Source organism: Agelaius phoeniceus, chromosome 27 (genome assembly GCF_051311805.1).
Source record: "Agelaius phoeniceus isolate bAgePho1 chromosome 27, bAgePho1.hap1, whole genome shotgun sequence".
Lineage (NCBI taxonomy): Eukaryota > Metazoa > Chordata > Aves > Passeriformes > Icteridae > Agelaius > Agelaius phoeniceus.
In genome coordinates, this window is record NC_135291.1 from 2,833,764 (window position 1) to 2,856,010 (window position 22,247).

General features: G+C 54.0%; 1 protein-coding gene and 1 pseudogene across 1 annotated transcript; both read right to left on the reverse strand.

The window, feature by feature from the left end:
* LOC129132018 (uncharacterized) overlaps window positions 1-22,247 on the reverse strand; it is a 234,639-nt pseudogene that overhangs the window by 11,149 nt on the left and 201,243 nt on the right.
* LOC129131983 (serine/threonine-protein kinase PAK 3-like) lies at window positions 7,599-21,517 on the reverse strand. The gene is made up of 12 exons (XM_077191039.1): window positions 21,319-21,517; window positions 15,045-15,158; window positions 14,538-14,575; window positions 13,684-14,134; window positions 13,192-13,255; window positions 12,312-12,360; window positions 11,162-11,271; window positions 10,288-10,405; window positions 9,795-9,894; window positions 9,180-9,376; window positions 8,135-8,272; window positions 7,599-7,688 (listed from the first exon to the last, which is right to left on the reverse strand). The coding sequence occupies exons 1-12, from the start codon at window positions 21,515-21,517 to the stop codon at window positions 7,599-7,601; spliced, it is 1,668 nt and encodes a 555-aa protein (XP_077047154.1).

Here is a 22,247-nt window from a genome sequence, read left to right on the forward strand (position 1 = left end):
GTTTTGTATCCCCATATTTTTCCCAAATGGTTTATCCCAAACTGTACCCCTCTCCCTTTACCTGTGTAATCCCTCTCCCGGGATGAGATCATCCCCAAACCCCCACCCTGGCTCTCTGTCAATCACTCAGCATCCCATCCCCTCCATCCAGAAGTTTCGGTCCAGGTTGTCGAGTGATTAGCCAGAGGCCAGGGGTCAGCCCCCCAAGCCCTGCCCCATACGCTGTCCTATTTGTTTATCCCCCAGCATCCATCCCTTAGGGTCACTTATAGGTTGGTAAAATGTTATCTACTTTTGGTTTCCACCTCCCTTTAAATGTGACCTTGGCACATCTCCCGGGCTCTCGACAGGAGGCCACCTGAGGTGCAGGAGCTCCTTTGGGACTCCTAATAAAACCTTGGATTAACCCCTGCTAAGAGTCGGCCCTTTATCTTCTACCGCTGTCTCTGGTGTCTCTTGTGCTGTCTCTGGTGTCTCTTGTGCTGCAAAGGCGACCAGTCCAGGTACCCTCAGTACCCTCGGGGCACAGAGAGTGTCTGCCCGCTGTCGGCTATGTCGGGGCTGCCCCCCCCCGGTGTCTGCCGACTCAGGACTGGCCGAGGGTTCCTGAGAGGCTCGCAGAGAGACCGAGACACCCAGGACTGCATTCAAGGGACAGAGCTCCAGAACCAGGCTGGGAGAGATTGATGAGACAATCCCTGGACTGAGGGAGAAAATGTGTTTGTGGATGGCTCTGCAAGGGCAGCAGAAGGGAAAAGAGCTACAAGACAGGCTGTTATTAAGGAAGGGGAATCAGACAAAGCGCAGGTCACCGGCCCATGCTCAGCTCAACCCGCAGAGCTCTGGGTGCTTGTAAGAGCCTGGCACTGAAATGCCCTGAGCAGGAAGGCTTCAATATCTTCTGCTGACACCATGGCACCTAACAGGGCGGCAAAAGCAATTCTGACTGCTTCAGCAAGCACTGCATCACTTATTAAGGTATTTCTAAAACAATTCATAGAGAAGGGATTGTGGAAGGAATAGACTCAGAAAGAAGAACTAATTTTACTCGAAAGATCCTTCAGGGGGTTATGGCAACTTTAGGAATACAATGGGACCTCCATAACCCCTGGCACCCCCTGAGCTCAGGTCAGGAGAAATAAAGAAACACTTTTGGAAGCTGGTGATAAAAACCAAGATGCCGTGGGTACAGCTTTTGCCATTGGCTATGGCAAGAAGAAGAACCAGACCCAGGGCAGATATTCAATTATCTCCCTTGGAATTGATGTCTGGAATTCCTTACCCTGGTAATTCTCCACCTTGTGCAGGGTGGAGATAAGGGATGTATGTTTCAAGCAGTCCGTGGCCAGAATCCTGTCTCTTGTGAAATCTCTCCCACAGGAAGCTGGGCTGGCACAGAGCCTGCCCTGGGACTTTGCTGTTGCCAACACCCAGCCAGGACATCGGCTCCTGCCTAAGGAGTGCAAAGCAGCACCACTGGTAGCCAAGGGGCCCATGCCAAGTGTCCCTGAGGCCAGAAACAGCCGCCAGCACAGCTGAGCACGGGGGGACCCCTCAGCCTGGCCTCAAGGGCTCTGAAGCCCCGGAGATTTGCACTTCCCGCCTGCAGCAGGACCATGGCAGCCGCCCCTGAGCCTGCCCTGAAGGCAACGCAGCAGCAGCCAGGGCTCCACAGCGGGCCAAGCCCCTGGGCCTGCCCACAGATCCTCTGCTCAAACCCTCGGAAATCCTGGCCACCCTCCTCTGGCACCTCCAGCCACTGCGGCCAAGCCTTGCTGCCACTGCTGCAGCTTCAGCGCTGGCTGGGCCTGCACTGCCACAGCTGCTGGGGAGCACCACGGCACAATTCCACTCTGGGGCTCACTCACACCCACACTCTGGGCTGACTGCGACTGCATTGCTGCAAAATGTACCCATTTTGGTTCTTTTAAATCTTCTTTCTCTCAGGCTCGTTTGTCTTTGCCTTGGGGAAAGGAATTTTAAAGGTTTTATTTAAAGGATGTTACACCACTCAACAGAGATGAGTTCAACATCTCCACAGACTGGGAATAGCCCAAAAGACACCCACAGAGATAACGACCTGCAACAAAACATCAACGCCCAGCAGCAAACAGCAACCAACAGCTACCCCAGACACTGCCCCCGGCACAGCTGGAGACACCTGGTCTGGAAAAGGCTGAGAAGGAAATCCAGGAGTGTGGAGCTAATTAACTCCAGAGGGGAAGGAATCCGGATCTAATAGGAAACCAAATACTAAAAACTACACCACTTGGAAGCAATGAACATTAAACCAGTGGATTTAGATTGGTTCAGACTACATAAAGTTTAGGAAAAAACTAATAAATCTCACGTGTCATGGAATGATCTTCTCCGCACACTCGGGCTATGTGTGGATGGAACGATGTGTGCTGCATATCTTTGCCAAAACCAAGTAATGCCTTGACTCTCTAACACTAAAGATATTGTTGGAGGGTTTTTGTTTTCCCCGCAGTTTCAGTGACAAGAATACAACATGAGAATCGTTTTTCAAAATAATCCTACTTTATATGGTTAGGTAGGTTTGGGACAGAAGTGTGAGAATCAAGTTTTGCTATGGGTTTTTCAACGTTCACCTATAACTGCTTTAAAGGTGACCATTTAACTCAGAAACAGTTAATAGTTTGTTTAAATATTGTTTAAAAAACAAACAAAAACCATCCCCCCACCTAAAACCATAACAAAACAAAAAACCAACCAACCAACCAAATAAATAAAAAACAAACAAAACCAAAAACAACAACTAAAAAGGCAGGTTCTGTGGGGGGGGCTACATAGCTGCTCCGAAGAGAAGCTTTATTCCAGGCAGCCACGAGAGGAGCTTTAGAAATGCAAATTAACCCTGCTGGGGCAAAGCCTGGACAATGTACCTGGGTCTTCCTACCCGGGGCAGGAATTGGGCTGATTCCCTCTGCCCCTCAGCCCAAGCTCTGCCTGCTTGCACTGATGGAATTTGCACAGCTAAAGGCAGAGCCCATGGTGAGGATATCTGACCCTGCAACAGAAACGGGTGAAGCTGCAAAACGAAACAGCAAATGGAGAATGTTGTGGATGCAGCTCATCCAGCAGGTGAGCGAGGGGATGCAGGTGGCAGCCAGGCCTCCTGATCCAGAAACGGCTACAGAAGGACAGGGAATGAGGGCACTGAGAATAAGTCCAAAACCAAACAAGACTCAGTACGAAAAAAAACAGAGTCAATGAGTCAATCTGCTTGGAGATAGGGCCAGGGACTTCTGGAGAAGGAAGTAATGGGAAAAACCATCAGTTTCAGACAATAGAACAAACTGACACGGACTGCTGCTCAAAATTCCTCTAAATTCCTGAACTTCGAGGAAAAGAACAAAGACTTAACAGAGCCAGGAATATCGGCTGTTCTACAAAAGTGGGAATGCACATTAATGAGGACATGCAGTTGGCGGATCGGGAGGTCTGAACCGTCCAAGTACCTCAGCCAGTGGGCAAAGGGAGAGGGAGATGAGGCCGGGAAAATGGGGATAAAAAGGAGGCTGCGAACTACAACAATGGCAGAGAGCGCACGGCAAATGCCCCACGGCCTCTCCCTCTGCTCAGCAATAAAGTCACTTGTACAGGACTCCTCTGTCTTCTCGGGGCACAGAAACCTCCGGCCATGTGAATTTCCCCGCACAGCCCCGGGCACGGGGCAGCCGCCTCTGTCCCAGCCACAGGAACCGGGCCGAGCCAGCGCTGCTCCGGCAGCGGCTCCTGCCGAGGCAGCGGCCGCAAGGAGACCGCGGGCAGCCGCTCCCGCAGCGCCCTCACGCCAGCGGCAACACGCGCCGGACACGGCACAACGAACCCGCCTGAGCCCCCTGCCGCCCCCGAGGCCCGCAGCGAGCCCCGAGCACCCGCACAACCCAGCGCGCCTCCCACCTGCGCTGCGGCCGCCTCCCAGCTCCGCCGCCGCCGCCTCACCGCGCTCCGGCCGCTGCCGCCGCTCCCGGGCCCGCACAGACGCTCCGCCAATGGGGACGCTGCCGAGCCACGGCCGCCCTCAGGCCGCCACCGGGGCCCTGCCCCGCCCCGCTCCCACCAATCAGCGCGCCAGAACCACGACTGACGGCACCGTCGCCCAATCGCAGTCGGGGGCGGGCTCTGCACACGGCATAGCCTCGCCCCGCGCTCTCAGGGCCCCCCGGGCTGCGTGAGGGCAGCCCTGGAACAGCCCTGGAACAGCCCTGGAACGGGCCCGAGCCCGAGGGGGATTGAGCTGAAAACACAAACAAACTTCTCCGCACCTCCCGCCACGGCTTTCCCGGCACTGCGGCTCCGGTGGCTCCGGCTCAGCGGGAGGCCAGGAGCCTCACTTCTCCTACCCCTAGTTAGGAGCATCAAGGAATCGCTTTGATTTCCCTCAAATAGGGAAAACCGCCCCAAACCCCTGTGGATGAGTGGGGGAGGGGAGAGATTTCTGACAGAGAACTCCAAAAACTCAGAGCAGGATAATGAGAAGTAAGTGAAGACCCTTAAATCCAGCCTTCCCCCACGCCTCCCTCCTTCCAGCTGCACCTCCTACCCCGGCAGTGCCGGAGACAGGGAATGGGGCCGTGCTCACTTCATGCCCCGGGGCTTCTCCCTCTGCTCAGGGACAGGAGTCGTTCCCCTGCTGCACCCTGGGCTCTCTCCCACCGGAGACTTCTCCAGGAACTTCTCCAAGCTGAGTCCATCCCACGGGGTACAGCCCCCCTCCAAGTGCTGCAGCGTGGGTCACTGTGCCCCGGGGTCAGTCCTGCCAGGACAGGCTGCTCCAGCGGGGCCCCTCTGGCCACGGGGACACAGCCTCCTCTCAGGCATCCCCGTGCTCCAGCGTGGCTGCTCCGGGGGCTGCAGGGGGATCTCTGCATCCCCATGGATCTGCAGGGGGATCTCTGCATCCCCATGGATCTGCGGGGGGATCTCTGCATCCCCATGGATCTGCGGGGGGATCTCTGCATCCCCATGGATCTGCAGGGGGATCCCTGCATCGGGCACCACCGTTTTTGGAGGCACCAGGAATAGGCTGAGCTCTGCCTGAAGCTCTTCTCACATTCCCCACACCCTTCCCGGCACAGGGAAGCTTTTACCTCCTCACAGCTCCCCAGGCTGGGTTTGGAGCCCCTCCTCGTGTGGGGTCTCTGGGGCTTTTCCTCCCCATTGGATTCCTGCCCTGTGGAGCCGTTCCAAATGGCCTCTCCACGGGGTTCTGTGGCAAGGATTTATTCTCCCTGGTCTCTGTCCACAGCTCAGTGCCTGGGGGAGGAAGGACAAGGAGAGGAAGAGACTGGGAGAAGGGAAAAGGCAGGAGGAGAGGAAGGAAGAAGGAACAAGGGAGGAAGGAGATGGAAAAGGAACGTGGATGGATAAAGGACGGAATGAGGAGAGGAAGGAGGGCAGAGAAGGAGAAGATGGGATTTGCCTCCATGCCAGAGGGAAGGGGAAGGAGATCCCCCCAGTCCATCCCTGGCAGGATGGCGTTGGCAGTGAGGCTGTCCTGCAGCGATGCTGGGCTGGGAGATGGAGCAGCAGGGAAGGGAAAGGGGCAGTGATTCCTCCTGCCCTGCCTGGCTGTTCCAGTCTGGAGCATCCTGGCGCTGCCGAGGCCCTTGGAGCGTCCGGCACTCAGGAGCCCGGAGCTCACGGCTGCTTTATAAAGCTGACAAAGTCGGCAGGATGGGTCTGTGTATGATCTCAGCAAACTGGGTTTATTGGTACAGGAGCAGGGGACAGAGCTGAACAGGTTCCAGGCACAAAGACAGGGTGCCAGCTGAGGGTACAGGGGGTTTTTATATGGGGTAGTGAGGGTGGAGCTGAGGGTCAGGGTCCAATGGATATGGGGGAAAATGTGCAAAGGAGGGGTTAAGGGTCGGGTCAGCTAATAGGGAAACGGGCAGAGGAATGCAGTAAACTAGGGCCAATGGAGGGACAGAGAGGGAGAACATTCTAGGGGCTAACCAGAGATGGGTAACAGGGGGTGAACTTGGGTAATTAGGCCAACAGGCCAATGGGGTAACATAACTTTCCATAAATCAGCATGTGCCTGAGCAAAGATCTGTGGGAGAAGCAAGCTTCTCACCATAACCTTGAAATCTATTCTTCTCAGTCCTCCACAGCTGTGGAATTGAGACTCTGATGGTAGAGTCCTGGGCCTCCACACCAGTACATCTTTCTTTTCCTTGCAGCCTCCTCCTCCGCCGCCCAGACAAAATTTAGGATTGACAAATCTGGCTTAGGAGAGCAACAAGGGGTGAGCACCTTGGGTTTTGTGATAAAGGAACCTCACTCTTTAGAATTTTTGAAAGTTTAATAAGGAATAATAAGGGACAAATCAGTAACAGTGCTGGGTGTTGGCAATGGCCAGAGGCACACCGGTTAACCACAGCAACTCTTCTTGTCTACTTTTTCCATTGTATTGTTCAAATACATATTCATAATGATTATACATATTCAAACATTTCTTTGAACACATTTACATGTTCCAGGAATTCTTTAGGTTGGTTTGACCCCCAACTTGCCTTTTTAGAGCACGTGCAGGAATCGTGGATTGCTGTTTTGAGGGTTGTGTGTCACTGCCTCACAAAGGCCCCTGTTCTGTGGTTTCAGCAGGTGACAGTGGAAGGGTCAGTGGCAGGGGCCTCATCACATCCCTTCCTTAGATGTTATCTGACCATGCAGACGCTTTTAGCTACTTCCACAAGTACTTTAAATGAACATTAGCTATTTCACAAATATCTCTGAGTTGTTATTGTCAGTTAGTTACAAAAATAAAAGCATTAGTTCTTATTTCACAACTACGGCTACTTCTGTAAAAGTTAACATTCTAATGCACAACACATGGCATCCACTTTAATATTTTGCAAAAGCCAAAACTATAATGTATGTTTTTCACACTGTCCACTAACTAAAATATCATCCATAAATGATGTTCTGAGGATATGAGCTACACAGGGGCCAGGGCATTGGCCACAAAAAGTTGACAAATTATACTATAGCAAAAGCAGTGAAAAGTGATTACAAACTGTACTATATCAAACTCGTTGTGATTAAGAATATTTTGCAGAAGTCAATACATAATAGCAAAAGCCAGCACTACCTAGTTATTTATAACAAACCCAGGGCAGGTTTTTCCCTTGCATGGAGCACCTGGGCCTTCCCCGGGCCCCTTCTGCCCTCCTGCAGAGCCGGTGGCATTTTCCAGCACACACAGTTTGTAGCCAAGAGCCGGGTGCAGCCGAGAAGGCTCCAAGCGCCTCCTTCCAGGCTGACTCTGCAGGTGCCGAGGCTGCTCTGGGCTCTGCCAGGGCTCTGCTGGGGCTCAGCTCTGGATCAGGCTGGGCCCGCCCTCCCCTCACATTGCTCCGTGCAGCTGAGTCACAGCGGAAGAGGGAAGGGACACCTCAAGGGAGTTGAGGTTTAAGAGCGTTTTTATTCATCAAACTTTCATAACAATCAGGCTGCTCTAACTACCATAACTAACTAGCAATGCTAACTACCCTAACTACCAATGCTAACTACCATGACTAACTAGTTGTCCTAACTACTGTAAGAAGAAGCTGTGCTCAAGAACTTCATATCCTCCGCTGCTCCCTCAGTTGCTTTGCTGCAGTGATCAGAGGGGTCAGGCTGGAGAGAGGCTTGGCTGATGATAAAAATGGGTGCTGCCCAAAGGATAAAAAATAAAGAAATGAACTGTTACTTTCCAGAGTCAAGTTCCTCACAGGCTCTGTTGCAACAGGACAAAGGGAAATGGTTTGAAAATCGAGGGAAGCAGGCTCAGATTAGATCTAAGGAAGAATTTTTTAACTGGGAGAGTGGGGAAACACTGACAGGAGGTGCCCAGAGATGTGGGAGGTGCCTCCTGCCTGGAAACATCCAAGCTCAGGTCAGGCAGGGCTCTGAGGCCCCTGAGCTGCTTGAAGATGTCCCTGCTCGCTATGGGGCACCAGGTCCAGATGAGCTCGAAAGGAGCCTGCCAGGCCACAGCAGGCGAGGATTCTGCTCGCTCTGCGCGTGGAACGCAGCGAGACTGGAGACTATCGGAGGGGGCCCCACAAGAAAACCCCTCCCTGGCGCTGCTGCTTCCCCTGCAGCCCTTGGCTCTCACCTGCAGCAGCTCCTGGGCAGCCCAGCGCCGCTCCTCGTCCGGCTCCAGGCTGCACTCGAGGAAGTCCCGCAGCAGAGCCGACAGGCGCCGGGGCTCCTGCAGCTGCGGGGTCCCGTTCTGCCGGATCAGAGCGCGAGCCTGCAGGGAAAGCAAACTCAGCTCTGCCAGTTTCCTTCACACCCACACGGGCTCACATCAACCCCGGGGCCTCAGCCCCAGCTCCAGGGCCACTTTCCTCCCTGCCAGAGATGCTGCTCAGAGCTCATTTTGCTATGCCAAGCAGAAAACCCAAACCCTGGGGCTGCCACAGCCACTGCAACATCCAAATGATCTCGCCTTGAGAGCCAGTTTCATTGGCCGGCTTTGTTAGTAGGAACCTCCATCAGAAATAGCCCATTTTGCTTCTCCAAATATGGACACCAGCTTTACAGGCCATTTTCCAGATTCAGTGTGGTCTGCCTGTGTTATTTCAGAGGATTCTTCCATCAAGTGCATCTCTGCAGTGCCACTGACACTCAAGTAAATGCATTCCTGATGCCCCATCCCAGAAACTGCCAGGCAAGAAACAGGAGGTTTGTGATGCTGAAAGCTCAGGCTTGGTGACATGGAAAAAGTAGTTTGGACTAGGAAAGAAATATGTTAGACTATGAGGATGTTAAACCATCATCTTCAGGTTTTAGACAAGTTTCCCAGTGAGAAGAATCAGGGGGGTGATCATCTTGCAAAATGTCTTTTAGAAACTCCTGCAGAAATCTTGTTGGGTTTGGGGCTGGGATTTGCGGATGGTGTGGGGTTTTCTTGCAAGATAACATTAGAGCTGATGCATTTGCTTCATATTTCCAGGTCATCATCACATCCAGAAGAGCTGCAACAACATAAAGCCCAAAGCAAATTGTTGCTGGAGACTGCAGCAAATTTGTCTGTGTGGAGGCACAAGTCCTCTGGGAATTCCCTTCCCATGTGCAGAAACCTCCAGCTGCTGCTCCCAGTGCAGGGTCCCCCTGTGCTCGCAGCCTCTGCAGCCACTGGAGAATTTGCCTCTTACCATGGCCGCCGTTTCCCTGAAGTAAGGAGGTTCTCCTTCCACCATCTCGATGGTCACAATGCCGAAGGACCAGATGTCCACCTTGGGGCCATAAGGAGATCTGGTCACAACTTCTGGGGCCATCCAGTGAGCAGTGCCCACCATGGAGCTGCGCTGGTCCTGCTCAGGGCTGAGCTGAGCGCAGAGGCCAAAATCAGCTGAGGACAGAAAGAAACCCTGTCAAAGGCAGCTGCAATGAGGAAACCAAGCACAAAGATTCCCCACGCTCAGTCTGAGAGTGCAGTAGTGAAGTCAGCTGGAAAAGCCCTCAGGGCTGTAGCCAAGGAAAGATGGAACTGGGCCCTTCAAGAAACCCTCAGCTTTCCTGCAGTGGCTTTTACTGATTCCCTTGGAGCTTTAGATTCCCACTGCTGCCCCTCTGGAAGGGCCATGGCCAGAGCAAAGGCACTGCTGGCCCCCTGCTCCTCTCCTGAGCTCTCTGCAGGGGCAGCCGCTCTCAGCTGGCAGCAGGGGCCGGGCAGTGCCCCCAGCAGCCCTTGTGGGGCTCTGGCCCTCCCTGGGAAGCAGCCCCAGCCCCGCAGCCCGGGAGCGCCGTGCCTGGCCAGGAACACCCACCCAGCCTGACAGAGCCGTCCATGCCCAGGAGGATGTTGGAGCTCTTCAGATCCCTGTGGATCACCCGGTTGGAATGGAGGAAATCCAGGCCCTGCAGACACTGAGAGAGAACAAGAAACACGAGGGCAAAAACCAATGGCTGGAATATATCACACCAGAAAGGACAGCTCAGAATTCTGCCAGCAGCAGCTTTGCTGTGACAGGCCAGGAGTGCAGTGCACACAAGCTCCAGGCAAACGGTTCAAGGCAAAGCTGAGAACAGCAAATCAAATCCAAACCAGAAAGAGAGTACCACAACAGCAGGAGAGAGAACAAGAACAGAGTAGAAGTGCAGTGATGCTGGCAGGCCGTTCACTGCAGAGGCTCTTTCTTCTCCAGCTCATAAAAACAACACAGAAACAAAGCCCTGAGCATGGAGCCACTCCTGTTCTCACACCCTGTTTGGAAGGACCATCGTGTCCCAGCCATGGGAGTGACAAGCAGGATCCCTCACCTCCCGACTGACAGCTGCCATCTCTCCTTCAGCCATGCGCGTCTGTCTGACAACGTCCCGCAAAGTTCCTCCATCCATGTATTCCATCACCAGCCAGAGATCTCCATCCACAAGGAAGCTGGAAGAGGAAAGCAATGGCATGGAGATGAAAGTGCAGAGCTCAATTCCCCCATGGAAAAGCCTGGAGGGGAGTTTTGTTTCCAGGTCACTTGTCAGTGAGGACAGAATCAGATGGAGAGACATTCCTGCCAGGCTGCACAGCCCTTGGAATCTGCACAGTCTAAAGGGGAAGGAGACACCTGCGAGAAAGGAGAGGCCTTAGATGGCAAGCAGGTGAAAAATGCAGTTTAGCAACAGCCCAGATCAATATGGAATCACAACCCTTGCCCCAGCTGGTTCAGCTTCTGAACTCATCAGTTCCACCATTCCCTCCAGAACAAGGCAACACAACTGCCAGGGTTATCCAGGGGAGGAGGCCGTGCAGCACTTGGGACAAAAGCAGTCAGAAAACCTTTCAGAAAGTCCCTTCAGAAACAGGCAAGGCCAGTGAAAAATGGGCAAATGAGGCATTTCTGGAAACAAGAACTTGGTCTTACTGGCATCTTTAGCAATGGAAAAGGGCTGGGAAGAAGAAGCCAAGGGAAATAATTTCTGCTGTGGTTTATCAGCACTTGCTGGGAGACACAGCAAACGGGGTCAACTTGAAGGAAAAACCAAAGCAAAGCAACAAAAGCACGTGGAGGGAGTGAACTGCCAGGCTGTTATTTTGGGAAGATGTGGCTGGGTCAGGCAATTTCAAAACAGGCTACAGACTCCGGATGCCAGGAAAGGTTAACGCAGGGCCTGGGCTCGGGATCAGAGCTGAATCACTCACCTGTCCAAAGAGTTGACAATGTTGGGGTTCTTCTTGTCCTTCAGGAGCAGGATCTCATTCACAGCTCGTTCCCTGTTCTGCCCTCTGAGACTCATTTTCTTGATGGCCACCTGAAGGGACATTGCAGCCTTGAACTGGAGGAGTCTGTGGCAGGAGGCCACAGCAAACACGGAGCGAGTCTTTGTGGAGCGACGGAGCCGAGCTGTGCCAAACTGCCTTGGGATGGGACACCAGAGCTCAGCAAGGGCCATTCCCACAGCCCATTGCTCTGCCAGCTGGGGGCTGCTTACAGGACACATGGCCAGAGACATTTGGCCTTGCAAGCTCTGCAGAAATGGTCCCTCAGCTGTCAGCCTCAAAGCTCTAACAACATTCTCTGCACCTACAGTCTTTTCAAATGGCCTCAACACTCTTATTATTATTATTCAAACCCATTTTGCAAGCAGGAGGTAATTCTGGTTCTCTGAAAACAAAGCAGAACAGCCAGGAACCCCTTAGCAATTCTATGGGATTTGGTCATGATTTCAGATCCAGCTGCTCTGTTTGGGATTGCACAACAAAGCAGACACGCACACCCATTGCTCAGGTGATCCCTGTCACAGGCTGTCACTGACACCAGACCCAAACACAACTGCAGGCTTTAGGAGAGAGCTTTGCTCTGGACATTCGTCTTCTCATTTCTCTCCCTCTCTCTCTGTGAACAGCTGAAGTAGGACTAAAACCCCAAACTGAGCCCAAGCAGGATCTCTCCCTAATCAGACCTTGAGGTATCCTTTGAAGATAAAAGGCAGGATGGAAATAATAATGTTATAGTTTAGCTAAGAATAGCTAAATAATGTTCCTGTCTGAGGTTGGGATGAAGATAAATTGGGCCTCAGTCTCCAGCAGCTGATGCATTCACACTTTTAGATATGAAGGCCAAGCCAGCGTGTCCTGCTCTGACAGACACCGCTGCCCTCCTTGCATTCCTTTGGCGCTTCAGAAGGACCAAGTCTGTCCCAGCTGTGCTCTGCAGGCTGACACTGCTCTGCCTTCAGAGGAGCAGCCTGGGCAGGAAAGCTCTGCTGGCCCCCAAAGCTGCAGCCACAGCTCCCAGCAGAGGGGAAAGCCCTGGAGAGCTGCCAGGCGTGCTGGGCGTGTTGGCACTGACCTCTCCTCCAGTGGCCCTGTCGAGTCCTTTATAAACGGTTCCAAAAGCCCTGGAGACAAAACAGCAGAGAAGAAAGAAGCAGCGCTTTAGGCCCTGGCAGGGAAAGCCAGCCCAGACAGGAGATCTCTGCTGCCTGCAGCGTTCACAAACACCTGGGTGCATCGACCCTTCCAACAACAGCACAGCAGCCACCAGCCCTCTGCCATGCAAGGTGTGCAGGAGAAAACTGAGACCCAACATGAAGGAATTGGGCTGGAGCAAATCCCAAATATCCACCCTGAATTGCTTTAGTTCAAAACCTGAGGTGAGAGATGGCTGTCTAAAGAACTGGAAAAGAATGCATTTCATCCTTTTCCATTTCCTGCCTAAGATCTGCAGGTTCTACAAGGGCCCTGCCATCAGGCAGGTGATGCTTTTTCCCCCAGAGTGCATCAGCTCTGTGTCTGTTACTGAATGGATGGGGTCTGCTACCTGTGCTAGAATAGAGCACTTATTAGTTCATCTCTGGTTTCTGTTTCTAAACCATTAGGTTGATAACCCTGACCAGTGGATCTTTTTTGAAGGAAAATATTTGAAAGAAATCTTCTTGAGAACTGTTTTCTGACAGTCACCAGATGGTGAGTTGCTCTTTTAGGCAATCCAGTTCCAGGGACAGAAGATCTTCCAGGTCCTGCTCCTTGCTGCAGGCAGGACACTGCCAGCCTCAGGGGCCTTTGACGGCGCCTTCTGACCACAGTTATCAATTCTGATCAGGACTGAGAGACAGCAGGATGGTAGCCCAGTGCCTGAAGGTGTTTGGAGCTCTCCTGACTTCTCACTTGATCCTGCACCAGCACAACACCCGGCCCTGCTTGTGCAACAGCAGCTGCCGTGCACTTACCCTTGGCCAATCTGCTCCACTTCCAGGTATTTCTCGGCAGGCTCCTCCTCGCTCACGGTGTTCCCTGAAAGAAACCACGTGGAAGACGTTCCCTCCCAGAGTGAGACCCTGCCTTGCAGCAGAGCCAGAAGCAGCCCCACTCCCTGGGGCCGTGAGCCCCTTGGTGTCAGCTGGGGAAGGACAATAAATGGCTCGGTGACATTCAGCTGCAGAGCAACACTGGGTGCAGCTGATGCCCAGACACACACACAGCACCTGCTCGGGCACCCAGGAACAGAGCAGACGTACTCAGCTGCATCAGGCACCACTCCCCTCTCCCCTCTGGCTGCCCGGCTGTGCTGCTGTCAGAATGTTCAGCCCAGGATCCCACAGCGGAGGGAGGTTCATTGTCCTCTTCCCAAGCAGAGGGAGCTTCTCCATCCTCTCCCCAAAATTCTGCAGCTTCTCCATCCTCTTCCCAAAATGCTGCAGCTTCTCCATCCTCTTCCCAACACGCTGCAGGTTTGTCATCATCGTTCCAAGTCAGGGGATGTTTGCTGTCCACTTCCCATGCTGGGAGATGTTCACTCTCCTCTTCCCAAGCCACAGGATGTCCTCCATCCTCATCCCACACTGGGAGATGTCCATTGTCCTCCTCCCACTCCGTGGGAGCTTGGCCACTCTGGTCCCACACCAGGGGACATCCACCGTCCTCGTCCCAGGCCGGGAGATGTCCCCTGTCCTTGTCCCACCCCGCGGGAGCCTCGCCGTTGCATTCCCACCCCGCGGGATGTTCGCCCTCGTCTCCCAGAGCAGCGGGAAGTTCACTGTCATCTCCCGGCGCTGAGGGAAGTTCACCATCGTCCCCCAGAGCAGCGGGAAGCTCACTGCTGTCTTCCTCCTTTTTGACCTCCTCTTCGTAAGCACAGGGAGCCCCAGGAGGTGCTGGTGCTGCTTCTGTGCCCTGTGGACAGATGGCAGCGTGAGGGATGGGAAGTTCTATCTCAGTTATCACCTTATTTATCCTCAGCTGCACATCCAGCTGCACTACGCAGAAATGGGGTTTGGAGCTGTTCCAACTAACAATGGGCTAAAGTTGACATTGCCACTTATTGTTGGGAATTCGATATTCCACCATGGCTAAAGCCAGCAAGCAATCCTCTGCCTGCAAAACCAGACCTGCAGCTCTTCAAAAACTCTTCAGCAGAAAAGGAGAAAACTGATGGGAATTCCTTTGCTGCTGCTGCTGCAGCAAAGACACTGACAGGAACTTTCCTTCAGCCTCCCAGGCTGGCCCTCGACTGCCACATGCTGAGCTCACAACTTGCTGCACAATTCCAAACACCAAAGGTTCCTTTCCCACTCACCGAAGGAGGAGCTGCTCGGAATGCAGACATGAGGTACCCTGCAGTGGGAGAGGGAACATGAACCAGATGCTGTTAGGAGAAAAACTGCCAATGCTGGGAAATGCCACGGAGCAAGGCAACCCCAAGAGAGCATTTTGCTTTCACTGCATCCCTCCAGGAGCCACAGTCCCTTCCCACAGCAAGCAAGAGAACAAGCACAAAATACTGGGCTGGGTCAGTTCTTGGCTGGAGCAGCAAATGGAGGCAGTTCCAGGCTCAGATGGAACTGGCAAAGACTCCCTGCTTGAGGGAACAGAACCCCCCAGGGCTCATTGCAGATGCTGTGCACGCCCCGCTGGCTGCAGACACCCCCTTTTTCAGCTGCAGCTGCTGGCAGGAGCTCTCCCAAAGCAATGGTGTCTTCATGGCCATTTGATTCCAAAGTCAACTCAGCTCCAGAGGAAGAACAGAAAGCACACAGCAAGCCCAAAGCCACAGATGCTGCACCGAGGGAAAACCTCAACTTACGTGCCAAGTGGGTTAAAAAATACCCCGAATAAGCCACAGAGTACAGAGTGCAAACTGCAGCAGCCACGTGCTGGATCATTTTGGCTGCGCTGCACACGCCTGCAGCCTGTAGCCCTGCAAGCACAGAAGGACAGGGCTGGGCTGGCTGCTGAGAATGCCTCGGGCAGGAAGATCCTCTGGCAGCGAGCCCAGAGCCACTCTGGGCACTGAGGCCTCCGTGTCCCACAGCAACGGGAACACCACGGGGACGTGGCGCTGTTCCTGTGACATCCCAGCAGCAGCTCACGCAGAAACCGCCTGGAAGGTTCTCCTGTGTCACAAAGGAGCACAAAGAACCCTCCCAGGGCACAGCCCATGGGCCAAAGGATGCAAGAGGAACTCGGAAAATGCAGCAAACAAGGACACCCCATAGCCCAGCCTGAACACTGAGGAGAACAAGGACAGGACCAAAGCAAAGGAAACGTGACCTTTAGTCACTGATAGTTCTGACTAAAAGCAGCAAGCCTTGTTCCATCTGGGATCTTTGTTCTAGTTCTAAAAACAAGCAAGGGTCTCCACTCTAAATACACAGAAGGCAGGAACTGGGGAGGAGGTGGGATTAGGAAGGAGGAGGAGGAGGAGGGAGAGAGGAAAAGGAGGAGCAGGAAGAGGAGGAGCAGGAGCAGGAACAGGAGGAACAGGAGGTTCCAGTGCCCCCTGTGGCCGCAGCCACGGGACCATCGCCCCCACCTTGTCTTGCAGCTCAGTGGGGAGGGGGAGGTCGTCCCAAATCTATCCAGGAGTCCCTGAGAGGGTGTTTTATTGGGGGGGTATTTGGAACTTGTAGATTGTGGAATTGACCCCAAATATCATCTGGTGTCTCTGGCAGGTTTTTTTTTCTCTGTGTGTGTAGGTTTGGATCTTGCAGGACCCCAAAGCTGAGCCCCTTGGGGGGATCTTTGGGGGCCCACGTGGCCATTGCCCAGTATAGGCAGGGGAGGACATTGGTCCTGGGGACCGCCGGGAGAGCAGAGGAGGGGAACCCCTGGGACCCCCAGAGTGGGGAGAGCAGAGAGGGGCAATCCCAGAGCTGGGGGACCCCGGCAGACTGGAAAGGGGGGGAGCCTGGAGAGGAGAGACCCCTGGGATCCCTGGGATCTCAAAGTAGAGCATCAGGGGAGAAGGGCCCCCATGGACCCCGCAAAGGCCCTGGATCATCCCTGAGCAGGACGCCGGAGAATGGAGAAGCCCTGGAACCATTGGACCCCCATGATCCCAAGGAAAGGAAATCAGGAAACCTCTGGAACACCAGAAGTGGAGAGATGAGTGATAGGGAAATCCTGGGAGAGCTTTTTGGGCTGAACCTTGACATCGCGGAGATTTTCATGGACACAAGACTCCTGCTGACTTCTACAGATGGAATTGGGCAGGAGGAACCTCTACTCCAAGGTGTTCCCACCTTGGTTTCCCCCAAACCAGGATCTGTCATTCCCAAGCCGTGGCCAGATGGCGGAGGAGGAAAAGCCCCAGAGATCCCGCATGAGGAGGGGCTGCAAACCCAGCCCAGGGAGCTGCAGGGAGGAAAGAGCCCCCCTGAGCCAGGAAGGCAGCCTGAGATCCAGCCAGAGCTCAGAGCTGGTGGAGAAGCCTCATGGCAGGGAGAAGCCCCACAAATGCTTGGAATGTGGGAAGGGTTTCAGCTACAGCTCCACCCTGATGGAACACCTGAACATCCACACTGGGAAGAGGCCCTGGGAGTGTGGGGAATGTGGGAAGAGCTTCAGTGGGACCTCTGACCTGAGCAAGCATCACAAGATCCACACTGGGGAATGGCCCTAGGAGTGCTTGGAATGTCAGAGGAGCTTCAGGTAGAATTCAGAGATCGTCACTCACCAGCACTTGCACACCAGGGAGAGGCCCTGTGAGTGTCCCGAGTGTGGGAAGAGCTTCGTGCGCTGCTGCAGCTCCATCCCCCATGGGAGGATCCGTGCTGGATGATCCCCAGTGACCCCCGTTGGGCAGAGCCCTGGTGACCCCTGTTCTGGGTGATCCCCGTTGGGTGGGGGGAAGGTGTTGGAGAGATTTCTTTCCCTTCTCCTTGTGCTGCTGTGATTTGGTTGGTAATAAATTCCCTCCGTGTGCCCAGGCCGGGTCTGTTGTGCCCGTGCGGGATTTGCTGAGGGATCTCTCCCGGCCCTTGTCCCCAGCCAGGAACCCTCGGTTCCATTTTCTGTCCCTGTGCGGCTGCGGGGGCAGGGACAGAGCTGCTCTGGGGGTGCCTGGCATCGGGCCAGCGTCACCGCTCGCCACGGGCACCGCTGAGATCCCGCGCCCCTGGGCACGCATTGCTGGGCTCACCTGAGCTCCCACCCGCCCAGAGCCCCAAGGTTCCCCCTCCCCAAAGAACCCCCAGCCCGCGGCTGCAGCGGCCCGGAAAGGCCTCAGCCAATCAAAACACAGCCAAAACGCGCCGCAGCCAATGAGAACGCGGGGCGTTGAAGAGTCATCAGTTGTGTGGCCGAGCCTCTGAGATCGGGTCCCCAAAAGTGGTGGCAGCCAATGAGAGCGCGCGGCGCTGCCGAGCCCGCCCTGCTCCGGACTGGTGCTGCCAGCGCAGCGCGGCTGCTTTGGGGCTGCTGCTCCCTGTCCGGCCCCGGCCATGGGGCGAGGGGCGGCAGCTGGGGCCCTACTGGTGGCACTGGTGGTGCTGGGAGCCCCCCCGGCTGCGGGCGCGGAGCTCTCGGGTGAGCGGGGTCGGGAGGCGCTGGGACAGGGGGGGAGAAGGGGGAAAAGGGAGCGAAGGGGGCGACCGGAATGGAGGGGGAGAAGGAGGGGACCCCCCAAAGGCCGAGCGGGAGGGGCTGAGGATTGGGGGGAGGTGAGGAAGGGGTGGGAGACGGTGGGAAAGTGGGGAAAAGGGGAGAGTGGGACCCCAAAACAGGAACCCAGCGCCCCCCACCCGGACCCCACCTGCGTCCCCCGCCGGGGCTGTTTGGGGAGGGGGCGCGTGGGGGGCGCCCAGGTCGGGCCCAGAGCCCAGCGCTGCCCCAGCCCGACCTGCCTCGCCTCTATCCCCGAGCTCCCCCCTCTTCAATCATCGCCAGATCCCCACTGGGGAAAAGCCCTGTGAGGGTGGGGAGTGTGAGAAGAGCTTCAGCAACAGCTCCGACCTAAGGGCACGCTGCCACATCCACTCCGGGAGAGGCCCTGCGAGTGCCCTGATTGCAGGAAGAGCTTTATACGCTGTTCCAGCTCCATCTTTAGTGCAATACAACAATCCTCCATGGGAGGATCCCCATTGGATGATCCCCAGTGACCCCCGTTGGGCAGAGCCCTGGTTATGCCCATTCTGGGTGACCCTTGTTGGGTGGGGGGAAGGTGTTGGAGAAATTTATTTCCCCTCTCCTTGTGCTGCTGTGATTTGGTTGGTAATAAATTCCCTCCCTGTTCCCAGGCTGGGCCTGTGATGCCCATTTTGGTGTTTGATGAGGGATCTCTGCCTGTCTTATCCCAACCCAGGAACTCTTGGTTAAATTTTCTCTGCCCTGTGCAGCTGTGGGAGGCAGGGACAGAGTGGCTTTGGTGGGTGGCTGACATCAGGCAGCATCACCCAGGCCATGGGCACCCCTGAGATCCCAGTGTGGTGGTGCATTGCCCCCTCCTCCTTTCCAGGCTGCAGTGTGATCTGAGAAATGCTTGTTAGGTCTTGTCCTTGGAAACGGCACCTGGGTTTTGCTCTTTCCAAACTTATCAGAAACACTGTCTGCTCCCAGGAACTGCTAAAAGGTTCCTGTTTTCCTTATGACCAGCCTTGGAAAATATTCCTGTCTTGGTTTGGAAAGAGAGGTAACTGCTTAAGGAAGGCAGGAGCCTCCCCTGAAATGGAAAATGTAAACCTCCTCCCTCTGAATTGTTATGAAATTGAAATTAAGGGGGCTCGCAGGCAAATATATGGGAGCAGGGATAAGAGTTCTTTATTAGGGAAAAAAATAAAAGGACAAAATAAACAATGCAGTAAATCCAACCAACACTGCCAGAGTCAGAACACAACCTGACATCCTGTTGTTCAGGGTGTTGGTAGCAGTCCAAGTGGAAATGTGCCTGCAGTCCTCCTGGAGTAGCAGATACGGTTTTGTTGGAGCAGTGGTCCTGTAGAAAGGGTGAAGTCTTCCTCTGAATATCCAGTGGAAGAGGCAGCTGTTTCCTCTGGGGATCCAGTGGAGAAAGCCATGCTGGTGTTCCAGAATCTCAAGATTATATCTGGGTAGCAATGCTTGGCTCCTCTCTCTGGGCTCACATCTCCCAGTGGGATGCTGTAGATCTTATCAGCCATGCAGTGACATGCAACAGCCTATTAACAACAGATGTCTCCCCTGAGGGAGGATTGGTTGTGGAAAAGATAAGGAAAACAGAAGACAACTGCCATTCAGATGGCAAATAGAAAGCATCTTGCTTGGCAGTCAGGACATTACCCATCCCTTATTCTATTTCCATCTGCATCACAATGAAACCTTACACAGAGTTCTCACTTAAGACTAGGTTTCCCTGTGGTCCACAATGGCTTTCTCCATCTTTCTGCATTACCCATCAAGTGTAACCAGGTCCTTGAGCAAAAACAATTCCACGGATGGGTTTGTCTTTGCCTGAGGTGGGATTAATCCAAACAGTCTTCCCTAAAATGCCTTTCATATGTAACACAGGAACTTTGTCTCCCTCCACTGTGTGCAGGGGTTCAGACTGGGCAGGACCAGCTCGATTTATGGACCCTCTGGTGTTGACCATCCAGGTGGCTTTTGCTAAGTTCATTTCCCAATTTCTAAAAGTCCCCCCACTGAGTGCCTTAAGGGTAGTTTTAAGTAGTCCATTGCACCCATCAACTTTCCCAGCAGTTGGTGCATGATAGAGGATATGGTATATCCATTCAATACTATGTTCCCTGGCCCAGGTGTTAAAGCCATTCTTGAAATGGGTCCCGTTGTCTGACTCAATCCTCTCAGGGCTACCATGCCTCCAAAGGACCTGGTTTTCAAGGCCCAGGATGGTGTTCCAGGCATTAGCATGAGACACAGGGTAGGTTTCCAACCATCCAGTCGTGGCTTCCACCATGGTCAGCAGGTAGCGCTTGCCCTGGCGTAACTGGGGCAGTGTGATGGAGTCAATCTGCCAGGCCTCCCCATACTTGTACTTGGACCATCGCCCACCGTACCATAGGGGCTTCACTCGCTTGGCCTGCTTGAGGGCAGCACACGTCTCACAGTCATGGATAACCTGTGAAATACTGTCCATGGTTAAATCCACCCCTCGGTCTTGTGCCCACTTATAGGTGGCATCTCTGCCCTGATGGCCTGAGGCAGCATGGGCCCATCGAGCTAGGAACAACTCCCCCTTATGTTGCCAATCTAAGTCTATCTTCGACACCTCTATTTTTGCAGCCTGGTCTACCTGCTCATTGTTTCAGTGTTCCTCATTAGCTCTACTCTTGGGAACATGAGCATCTACATGGTGAACTTTCACAGGTAGCCTCCCTACCCTGGTAGCGATGTCTTTCCACTCATCAGCAGCCCAAATTGGTTTTCCTCTACGCTGCCAGTTGGACTCTTTCCACCTCTCCAGCCATCCCCACAGAGCATTGGCTACCATCCATGAATCAGTATAAAGGTAGAGTTTTGGCCACTTCTCTCTTTCAGCAATGTCCAGGGCCAGCTGAACAGCTTTGAGTTCAGCAAGTTGACTTGATCCACCTTCTCCTTCAGTGGCCTCTGCAACCTGTCGTGTGGGGCTCCATACGGCTGCTTTCCACTTCCAGTTCATCCCTACGATGCGACAGGAACCGTCAGTGAAAAGAGCGTAGCGCGTTTCCTCTGGGGGCAGTTGGTCATAGGGAGGAGCTTCTTCAGCACGTCACTGGTTCTTGTTCCTCTTCATCAGTGAGACCAAAGTTCTCACCTTCTGGCCAGTTTGTAATTATTGCCAAAATCCCAGGGTGATTCAGTTTCCAATATGGGCGCACTGTGTGATGAGAGCAATCCATTTACTCCATGTGGTGTCAGTGGCGTGGTGGGAGGTGGGAACCTTTCCTTTAAACATCCACCCCAGTACTGGTAGTTGGGGTGCCAGGAGGAGTTGCGCTTTTGTGCCAATCACCTCTGAGGCAGCCTGGACTCCTTCATAGGCAGCCAAGATTTTCCTCTCTGTGGAAGTGTAGTTGGCTTTGGATCTTCTGTAATTTCTGCTCTAGAAGTTGGTTGGCCTCGAGTCTCCCCAGGCATCTTCTGCCAAAGGCTCCAGGACACACCATTGTTCCCGGCTACAGAGCAGAGCACGTTCTGCACCTCTGGTCCTGTCCTGACTGGGCCAAGGGCTACAGCATGAGTGATCTTCTGCTTGATCTGTGCAAAGGCTTGTTGCTGCTCAGGGCCCCAGGGGAAATCGTTCTTCTTGCGGGTGACCAGGTAGAGAGGGCTCACAGTCTGACTGTACTCGGGAATGTGCATTCTCCAAAAACCTATCGCATCTAGGAGAGCTTGTGTTTCCTTCTTGCTGGTTGGTGGAGACATTGCTGTGATCTTGTTGATGACCTCAGTGGGAATCTGACACCATCCATCTTGCCACTTTACTCCAGGAACTGGATCTTTTGGGTGGGTCCCTTGATTTTGCTCTTCTTGATAGCGAAGCCGGCTTCCAGCAGAATCTGGATGATCCTCTCTCCTTTCTCAAACACTTCCATCGCTGTGTTCCCCCACACAATGATGCCATTGATGTACTGCAAGTTCTCTGGAGCCTCACCCTTTTCCAGTGCACTCTGGATCAGTCCATGGCAGATGATGGGGCTGTGCTTCCACCCCTGGGGCAGTCGGTTCCAGGTGTACTGCATGCCCCTCCAGGTGAAAGCAAACTGAGGCCTGCATTCTGCTGCCAGAGGAATGGAGAAGAGCACCTTAGCATTGTCAGTGGTGGCGTACCCCTTTGCTGCCTTGGACTCCAGCTCGTACTGGAGTTCCAGCATGTCCAGCACAGCAGCACTCAGTGGTGGAGTCACTTCATTCAAGCCACGATAGTCCACAGTCAATCTCCATTCTCTGTCAGACTTGCACACAGGCCAGATGGGACTGTTGAAGGGTGAGTGGGTTTTGCTGACCACCCCTTGGCTCTCCAGCTCACGGATCATTTTGTGCATGGGGATCACAGCATCCCAATTTGTCCGATACTGCCGGTGGTGCACTG

Bases quoted from the DNA above. Each gene is read 5' to 3' on its own strand.
- LOC129131983 (XM_077191039.1), bottom strand. From the start codon at position 21,517: ATGCACATTCCCGAGTACAGTCAGACTGTGAGCCCTCTCTACCTGGTC. The intron at 12,361-13,191 runs GTAAGTGCACGG...TTTTGTCTCCAG, and splicing joins GTGGAGCAGATTGGCCAAGG to GGCTTTTGGAACCGTTTATA. The intron at 11,272-12,311 runs GTCAGTGCCAAC...ATGTCCCTTCAG, and splicing joins ACAGGGCCACTGGAGGAGAG to GTGGCCATCAAGAAAATGAG.